At 41.1% G+C, this 10,009-nt stretch overlaps 1 protein-coding gene across 1 annotated transcript in view; it reads right to left on the bottom strand.

Moving 5' to 3' along the window:
- Positions 1-720: 720 nt before the first annotated feature.
- The window catches only part of DENND3 (DENN domain containing 3), a 29,478-nt gene continuing 20,189 nt past the window's right edge, over positions 721-10,009 (bottom strand). The window contains exons 16-20 of the mRNA XM_031552932.1: positions 9,251-9,384; positions 8,101-8,216; positions 7,834-7,971; positions 2,660-5,941; positions 721-1,604 (exon numbers count right to left, since the gene is read on the bottom strand). Coding sequence (XP_031408792.1) covers positions 5,741-5,941; positions 7,834-7,971; positions 8,101-8,216; positions 9,251-9,384 — 589 coding nt within the window. The 3' untranslated portion in view covers positions 721-1,604; positions 2,660-5,740. The remainder of the gene's footprint in view (positions 1,605-2,659; positions 5,942-7,833; positions 7,972-8,100; positions 8,217-9,250; positions 9,385-10,009) is intronic.

Raw genomic sequence — 10,009 nt, 5'->3', positions numbered from 1 at the left:
AAAAAAAGTTTCTTCTTAAATTCAAAGGCTTTTGCTGTGTTTGTGGCCTGCTAAAGCTTTACAGAAAAGGCAGGACACAGCCTCAGTTCAACATTCTTTGACACGTTCTTAAATTTTGGAGTTGTGGGTAGAGCTCTGGAAGCAAAGCCTTCCTTGAGCAAATCATCCCTTTGCCTGCACCTGTTCACTACTCAGTGGTAGCCAAATTGTAGTAAAGAGCCCCAAAACCAGAAAGACTGAACTATTAACAAATTGGCAGTTCTCAATTATTACTCTTTATTCTGATGTAACATGAACGCTAAGCCCTTTTGGTAGCCAAATGACCTGCTTATTTTAAATGCCTCATATTAATAGAAAGCTGCATATAGGCATCTCATAGCAGAAAAAAATAAAAAGAGAATATTTAGTTCCTGTGTGAACTGGCCATACGACAACTACTTTTTTATCAACTTATTAAGTTGGGGCACTATAATAGCTCTTGCTGAGTTTAGCAATGTTTATAAGCATGTGTTAAACACATAACGTTAAGTTTTATGAGGAAAAAGGGATAAAGAAAAGTAATGTCACAGATGAATGTTTGAGTGCGTAGACGGCATAATGTATGTATGTTTTTTATTTCTACACTGTTGAGCTTATTTTCTGTTTTAAGGTTAAAAAAAAGAGTTGTTGCATGAGAACTGTTTTATTGTGTTCTGCACTTTCTGTTCTTTTTGTATAATCTTGTTTGTGTTTTTTTTTTTTCATTTATGCATAGAAAACAAAAATCAATTTAGAGATATTCTACTCCACAAGACATTGTGTTCCAATCCGTTGTTCTGAATTTTGATCTTAATAAACATTTCAGTAAGAGTTTGTGGTTTGCATTCCTGTGTTGTTTGTAGGGAGCTTGGGTGGAAGTACTTAGTGATGGAGCTGACACTTGGAACATCTGGGTATATCAGGGGAGGGAATCCAGACAGAAGAGCAAACTGCTGCAGCCCAGGAGGGGTGCACATCCCTGAATACAGATTCTGTTTTTGCCCTAGTTGGTCTGACCCATTCCCAGGTGAAGGGAAGAGGGGGCTGTCATCTGCTCAGACAGCAAATGCTATCGCTGAGAGTAGCACTACAGGGAGTTTAGGGTTTTCCCTTCAAGCCTCACCCCTCCTTTGCCAGCCCATCAGCCTCTTGCTTTTCCATGGTGTGACACCCTGTGCAGTGGAGGGCTTCGGAGAATTAGAAGAGTTGTAACGAGTGGGTTACAAATAAACCAGTTCACAACAAAACTGGTTAACCACTCAGACTGCAGGTAAAAAGAGGGGAAAGTGAAAGGGACACCTGTATCAGATTACCCATGCCAGCTGCCTGGTTGAACTTAGAGCATGAAGAGCTCTGTTTTATTAGTTGAATTTCCAGTTACTTACTTGATGGATTTGGTCTGTGACTTCTCCTTAGGCAATCTGTCAGGCCCTGTGGCATCAGCTCAGAGAAATCAATGCCTGTGCAGCATTTGGTTCATACATCTCTCCCCAAGCATCCCTGTACCAGCTCGGTCTACCATGCCAAAGAAAGGGGAAGATGGGAAACATCACTGCATCCTTTTCAGTAACAGGGCAGGATCGTTCCTAAAAAAGGAAAACTGCTGTCGCTTCACCAACCCCAAGTGGGGGTTAGTCCCTGCATCCCTTGAGCTCTCCACAACCCCCCACATCCACCTTTCCCATATGGGGTGGTGGTTGGTAACACAGTCCCCATGTCCATCACCAGCCTGCAATGCTTGATGGAGAGGTAATGCCACTTGCCAAGGAAGGGACAGAGATTTTAGAAATCCTATGCAACAGGTTGGGGTGCTCAGGCAGCTGTGCCTGGCAGCATTTGTGTGCACTGTGTGGTTGACCACACACAGGCTAAGACTTAGAGAATCACAGAATCACCAAGGTTGGAAAAAGCCTCTATCTATGATCATCCAGTCCAATCATCCACCTGCTACTAGTATTTCTCCACTAAAATAGTGAAATTGTAGGGTCACCAAAAATTTCACACTGTCACATCCAGCCTTGTGACATGAAACTCTTGCAAGCACAGAGGGAAACAGGCAGAAGGGACAAGGGCACATCAAAGAGAGGAGGGAGCTCAGGACAGCAAAAACAGGTAGGGGGCATCCATCCCACAGGGAAATACTCCCTGAGGGGCTTCAGTGACGAAAGGGGCATCACAGCAGGAGAAAATGAACCAAATCCTAGGTCCAGGGGTGATGGGCAGTGGAGAAAACCAGGTGGGCAATCCTTCAGCATACATGCAGCATCATCTACTTTGTCCTCAGCCCCTAAATGGAATCTGATCCAATTACAGACAAGAACAGCACTAAAGCCATGCAGCAAGTGATAGCCAGCACCTGTGCTGCATCCTGGAGCAGTCATGGGGGGAGTGCTGGCAAGGAAAGTAGATTCTTCAGGCAACCATCGGAACACTGTGGCTGAAAATACAGAAAAGAGTGACAGAGGCAAGTCAAGTAACAGCAGCAGTGCTAAAATGGGTTTCTGCTTTTCTCCCCTGCTCTAAAGAGATGAGAGTGAAAGGCAAGGGTCATCCAGTACTGACAAAAAAGACGCCTATCCCTACAACAGTCCTACAGCAGCCCATGACTACAGGCTGAAAGGCAAAAGAAGCTGTTTCCTACCTCACTGCACAGCCCACGCGGGAGATCACAGCCAGCACGCAACAGCCGGACTTTTCAGGCAGCTCCTGTCCCTGGGCTTATTTCTAGAAGCAAACACTGCCACCCCTCGGCCTGAAAAATCAACAGCAGAAAGGAATCAAAAACCTTGAACTGCAGCTGGCTTTCAAGAAGCAAGCAGTACTTCAAAGAAGCAGAAAAGGAAGGAATAGAAACATAGGAAGACTTGGGGGATTCAAGTTACAGCTGACCAGTCCCAACAGCAGCTCAGCAGTTGGGCAAGAGAACTCAGAGTGCTGCATCTGTTCCAAAAGTGGCTTCCTAAAGCTTGGAAGGTCTTAATCCCCAATCAGGAAGGCAGTTACTTGGTGTTGAGTGGAGACAGATAGAGAAGTACCAAAATCTCTCCATACAAGTGAAAACCAAAATACTGGTTGTAATACAGGTTGGCAGGATGCAGCAACTTTTTTCTGGTTTATCTATACATTATTTATAAGTATTTATACATCATTTTGAGGAGAAAGCAATCTCCAGTAGAACGTAAAACTTTCCCACTGTTTGGCAGTCCGTTTTGAGCCCTGAGAATTTGCCTTTGATTTGAAAAGTTCAGCAGAAGTTTTACAAAATCCAAGCATTCAAGCAGTAGCATTTATAATGTCAGCATCTGCAGGAGTCCTTGCTAAGTGCCAATGTCATGAAGTGTTATGTCATGAACACAACTAGAAGGTGCTCTCACCTCAAACAGCTTACTGCAAGCTCACAAGAGAGATGAACAGAGAACGTGAATGAAGAGGCAGCATCCATCAGCAGGATTAGTGTGTGCTGCTCGCTGGCAGCTTAACTTGCCAGACTCTTAGTAGGCAGCATGGCAAAGAGTATCTGGGGTCTGAGAATCCCTCCCCACCACCAAGGGGCCTTACCAAACAACAGGAAAAGAACAAGCGGACTGAAAACTGAGCTGAACCCCAAAGCCCTATTCCTGCAGGTTCACTGTCATGTCTGTAACACTGAAGCAAAGCAGAAATAGTAAGCAAACACATACCTGAGCTTTCTCGTCTCATGAGGAAAGTCAGAACAACATGGCATTGTGCCCCCAAATCAGTCATATTTGTATCGCTGCTACTCCTGCTCTTAGGGATGACTGTTGAAGGATCTGTTTCACATGGATTTACCAGCTGTGGTTAAATTGCACTCCTATATGCTTGTGTTCAACAGCCATAGCAACAGATGGTACTAAAGAGCAGCGTTCTGAAAAGGAGCCATCTAATCAATAAATTATGTTGCTATTCAATCAACACATGATAAATTTTCTAGAAGAGTTCAAGCATAAAAATTGGCATTTTCTAGTTTTGTCGTCTGACATTTACACAAGCAGGGAACCAGCTGAGACAGCAAAGCAAGGTCCAAGGAGTCCAGCGGGAATCAGACAGGCACTGGTAAACAGGCTGCAGTAGCTGGGTACATCTCTGCAACAACTGACATCTCCTCAGCACCTCAGCTCCCGTGTGTCTCTGCAGACAGAACATAATTACTTCCACCTACCACCAGCAGCCAGACAGCTGCCTGGGGAGGAAATAAGGAGTCTGGAAGTTACAGATGAAGGGCTCAGAAGGAGGACACATGAGCAGCAGAGGCTGTTTTTAGAAAGGAGAATATGCAGAGAGAAACACAGACAATTATTCTTAGCACAAAGAGGTGATGCAAGTCAATGTAAAAATAAATAAATAAATAAATCACAGTTCTTGTATTATGCACTACATTACATGGGAAAAAGGAACGAAGAAAAGCCAGAGTATCAATATAGTGTTTAATATTCTTCAATTGAAAAAGTACTAGAAAGGTAAAATTACAGTTATCATCACATAAAACCTTTCATCAGTACGCTGAAATATTTAAAGTATAAGATGGAGTATACTTTTAGTAGTTTACATTTCTATCAGACCTACAGTTTCAGCTTACATTTGTTGAAAAAGTAGCAGCCCATTTGTTCCTTCTGTTTGTAATAATTTAAATATTGTATTCCACTTTACTCAGCACTGATACAAGTAAAACTATTCCGCAAAGATTGTTTTACTTGTAGATGATTTTGTTATCAATGGAAAAAAAAGTACATAAGTACATTAAGAAGTGATTAGGAAATGCTGCTTGAAAGAACCCTTTAGAAGGCAATTTGATGATGCCCACTTCAGTAGTTAAAGCATAGTTTGATGACTTTGAAGGTTCTGTATTAAATGTCAGCAGTTCCTCTGATTACAGAAATGTTGTCTGAAGGGAGGACTGGCAGAGATTCTTTGCACAGTTACTAAAAGCAAACGTAATACATATAGTAGTTAAATAAAGTATTTCAGATGGGGGAAAAAAATGTCAGTTTCATAAATGCCAAGTGCTGTGCATTGTTTTTAGGAGAAGAACAAATTTAAGAACAGTTACTGACACTGTCCAAGTATCCTGTTTTAGCAGCAGGAAGTTTCCAGTGCTATCAAGAAGAGTCTGCCTGTATCTACCTTTTAAATAATACAGCACCATAAATATATACATACAGTGATAATGGGCAGTCTTCCCAGCTAATTCTAGCTGCTAGTTCAGAAAGATAAATACTCAGCATTTACATTAACTCAGTGAATCAAACAAATCCAGTGGGGTGTTTTGTTTTTGGTTTCGTTCTGGGATTTGTTGTTTCTTCGTTTGATTTCAGTGAACGTTTCCAGCTCTTATATGCATTGCTGAGAAAGAGCTCCTGTGGAATTACTGAGCCTATCCTCAGCAGCTTCAGCTGATTTAATGCAGCCTGCATAACAGACCTGGCCTGTAACTCTGATCCTTCACAATAAAATATGGTTAAGTTTAAAGCCAGTGATCCCTCTACTCACATTTCCATTTCTTTATCAAATGTGCAGGTGCAGTACAAGGTGCAAGGAGAGAATCATTTCAAAGCTGATTTTCAACAACAATGTAGTTACTGAAAATAGCTGAATAAATACAAAAATAACACTGACAGGTGGCTGAAATAGAAGCAAAATGCTAGAGTAACCAAGGCCTGAAGTCTTTTTTCCAGCACAGGTAGACATATTTTGAATAGCTTCACTATTCAACTTTCCAAATGGCAATTTTCCCTTCTTCCTTTCCAGCACCACTGAGGACATATCTGTCCTCTGCAGAGCAAAGAGCCTTTACTGTATCAGCGTGACCAAACAATTCTTTCTCCACAGTCTTCTTCTCAGCACTGATCACGTAGATCTTCCCTTTGATTTTGCCTTGTGATGTTCCATTGCTGCCAACCCACATCTGGAGGAAAAACAAAACAATATTTTTTTTGATTCATGAGATTTTAAGACATAGTTGAGATAGGGTTTTCCTTTGCTAAGCTGGAAAATGACAAACGAGAGTTTCCTATATATGCCATTTACTCCAACAAATGCTTCCCCTCCACACAAAGAGGTTCCATAGAGGATCTCTGGGGAAAAGAAAATAATCAGAAAGAAAATAATCAGAAAAGAAAATAATGTTGTGTCTGACTTCCATTCCTGGAAAGAAAGCAAAGGTCATAATAGAGAAAAAGATCACTGAGTACATGAAGAAACACTATCGGGAACAAGTCAACAGAGCTTCTGCAAAAAGGTAGACTGTCTCAGAGACTGGCAGAGCTGCAGGAGGGGGTTAACTGCCACGTAGACATGGAGCACAAGGATTCTGATTCATAGAATCACAGAATCATTGAATGGCGTGGGTTGGAAGGGAGTCCAAGGATCATTAAGTTCCAACCCCCCTGCCATAGGCAGGGCCACCAATCCTCAGAACCTTCAGAACTGGTACTAGACCAGATTGCCCACAGCCCCATCTTAAAGCCCTCAGCATGCCTTAAGTTCCACAGGTACAGTGCAGACAGAAGTTGTCACTTCACCACTGTACAAAAACCACATCCTGCTCATGTCTTAAGTGCTATGACTGGCTCCAATCACACTCTGGAAGAAGTGCGATTCTCTGAATCTGGAAAAAGATTCAGAAAAAAAGAACTGAAACTATCAAGGGCAAGGAGGAGCAGTTGTAAGTGAAGATAAAAATAAAAATTAAGAAGGTTGAGTTTGTGCATTTCCCCTACATAGTACTGCTCCTGCCACCATAAGACACAGGGCATGGTCAGAGGCACCTGGTCTGGCCTGGTAGAACAGAGCTGTGGTCTTCATGTGGATAGTTTTGTACAGGATAAGTCCAGGCTCCCAGAGGCATGTGGGTAAGAGAATATGTGATAAGGTAGTTATGTGATATTCGAGGTGTAAGGTGAGGAGAAGGCTCTGGGAAGCCTCATGATCTCTCATCTGTGACACACCCAGAGCATACATTGCACCAGGCAGCACTGTGAGTGGGAGGAGGCCAGCTGCCTTAAAATATGAGTTAAACATAGCCAGCTCTGCTTGGGGGAGTGCTGTATCTAAAGCTCTTTTTTCATTTCTGTTCACAAACTTAGCCAAAGGCTGGGTACACGAAAAGCTTTCCCTATCTCATAAGACACTTCCTGAAAAAAAATGTTATTCTACAAGATGGGAATACGGAAAACCTGAAGGAAAAATGAAAATATTTTTCCTTTATATTAGCTGTTTACTTGTAAGTTAGCCCTAAACACATCCATGTGGTATCACAACTACAGTCATTTACACAGCTACTGATAATACCCAGAAACAGCAGGTAGAGGCGGAGGCCAAAAATGACAGGCACTCAAGACAGCTAGGTAGAAAACGTTGGCCCTTTTGTCTCTGTTCAGTTAGGCATGCAGTAACTAAACAAGAAAAAGGTCATCTACGAAAACAGACAAACAATAAATGCCAATTAGCATGGCTATTAACCTTTTCCAAGGTTTAGTCTTAGGAGCCCTGAGATTAAATATCAGGGGACCTAAACTTTCAGCTTCTACCATTCCCTGAAAATGTCAATAGCTAATAAAAGTCACCAGGCATTTAATTATTTGTGAGATTTTTTGGCCTGACATGCATTTTGGGCTACAGTCATAGCAGCCAGTTGTGGTGAGCTATGATTTAATAGAAAAATCAACGTTTTAAACTAATACATTGGCAAACAGTCTGTAAGGAAGCTAACTAATGAAAGCCTGTGAGAGATGTCAACAAACAAGGCTTTAGTAAAGAAGTCTACAACAAATGAAAATCAGTCTAAATGTCTCTCACCTGATTTTTGACTTGTATCATGCAGGTAATCTCAGAGCAATCCTGAAGATGAATTTTTTGAGGTGTGCTTGCAAAGTCTTTGGTGTTCCAAATATACAGGTCACTACTCCCTGAGTAAGATGCCCACACTTCATTTCTCTGAAGCACAGAAAGTTATGTTTAACCTTAGCACTGCTGACAGCAAGCATATTGCAATAAGTAACTACACAGTTGCTGCTGTGTTGCGACTGCTTTCTTCACACCATATTAGCAGTTCAAATGTAATACCTCAGGAAAGAGTTGGAAGCAGAGGAAATATGAACACACATCCTTCAGGTGATGCTCAATCTTCATTTGTAGTCGAAATTCGTAAGTTGACATTACAAATATGCAACTTCCAGTACCTTCAATATTAGATAAAGTGTTATTAGCAGAAGTGCCAACTCCTTACACATCCATAAGCCCTGAGCAAAACTGGCAAAATAAAACGGATGCATCTAACAGCTGTCTTATTTCTCAATCAACAGTGACAACTTAGAGGCTCTTCCTGTTTTTTATAGTATCTATTTCTTACTTCTGTTTTCTCCAAATGCTGGTTACTATTTTTGCAGTACAAACACCTGTTAAAGTCCAAAAATAATGAGAAAAAATTCCTTTACATTAGGAGATCCCACAATTAGGTTCCCTAGTACACAGATCTTTTAATCTACAGAACTGATTTGAAGTGTTTGTGCTACAAAGTTAACAGGGCTGAATCTTTACTCCACCAAAGCACTGCTACTACTTGCTGCATGAATTCCCAACGACTGTGCCTGCTGTTCTGTTTCACCTGTTGTTCTGTTAAGGTGTACTTAGATACAGGCTCCTGAGCATGGCAGTCCTTGTTATCAGTGCAGTCTTGAACCCATCTCTATTTATGAAATGACTTCAAATAATTTATTAAATTACTTCAAGGGGAAAGATGTTTAACATAAATGCTGGCTTTATTCACCTAGACTCTTGCAGAAGGGATGACAAGTTCTAAATGCGTCCAAAAGGCAGGTTTGAGGATTATTAACTCAGATCAATATCATACAATCAAAATTAAAAAGTCAAAATGCCAAAAGCAACTTGCAAATGTTTACCCCTTTAGACTTTAAAAGAACTTTCTCGAAGCTTTCCATTCCAATCTACAGGTGTTGCCAGGAGGGGTCAGGCAAACAGTGTAGCCAGAGGCCACGTCCAGTGTAGCAGAGGCAATATTCTCAGGAGAGACTCAAGCTAGCTAATGAAGTAAGAGTTTTGGAGGCCTCACCTACAGAAGGCAACTTAAACACACCATGTGGGAACTGAGGGTGGAACATCACGTATGTAAAGTCAGAGTGCGAGTTTAATGTATTGGTCTGACTAATAAAACAGCCTTTTAAAAAAATATATATATATTAAGGAATTAACTTACAGCACCACAGTTGGTCATTATGAAGTTTAATAGAAGTTAGGTTTTGGCAGGGCAGCTGAAAAGCACGGTTAACCTTCAGAGTGCTGATGTTCCAAGCAATCACTGTTCCATCTAAGCTGCTTGAGTATGCTTCACTGTTGATACAGACAAAAAAAATACTAATAGTACATTGTACATTCACATTCAGAACAAAATTCATAAGGAAGGACTTGCAAAATCACAAGTTTTACAATAAGCCAAAGCCCAAGAGGCTTCAAGGCAAGACACTATAATTTTAACAGTAAGCAGTTAGCTGTACTCAGCCATTTCAAACAGTGACTGGAGTTTTGAAAGGATGGTGTTCACACACTCATTCTGTGTGAACACCAAAATGCTTGGAGAAAGGACCTATACTTTTTCCCTCCTTATGTTTTACATTGCTGGTTCTAAACAGTTATATTTTGCTCATCACAGCTGGTTTAGATCCTGTTTTGGGGTGCCCAATTCTATTATTTTAGTGTAATTTAATTATTTTAGTGTACACTATTTTAGTGTACATTTAAGCAGCCAACAGCAACTTCTGAGTTCCAGCCAAGCATCCATCCTTCTAGCTGTTTGTCTCCTGTTGGAACTAATTTATTCTGGCACAGACACTTTTTTCTTCGTCTAAGATTGTACTCCAAAGACTTTATATCACTAGCAGCACTGCAGGCTAATTCAGACCTCTAAGTGAACTAGAGCACGGAATACATCATGGTTGAAGAGTTAAATACAACAAAA

Source organism: Meleagris gallopavo, chromosome 3 (assembly GCF_000146605.3).
Source record: "Meleagris gallopavo isolate NT-WF06-2002-E0010 breed Aviagen turkey brand Nicholas breeding stock chromosome 3, Turkey_5.1, whole genome shotgun sequence".
Taxonomy (NCBI): Eukaryota; Metazoa; Chordata; class Aves; order Galliformes; family Phasianidae; genus Meleagris; species Meleagris gallopavo.
Note: the sequence above shows the minus strand (reverse complement) of the source record. Positions and strands in the feature narration are given on the sequence as shown.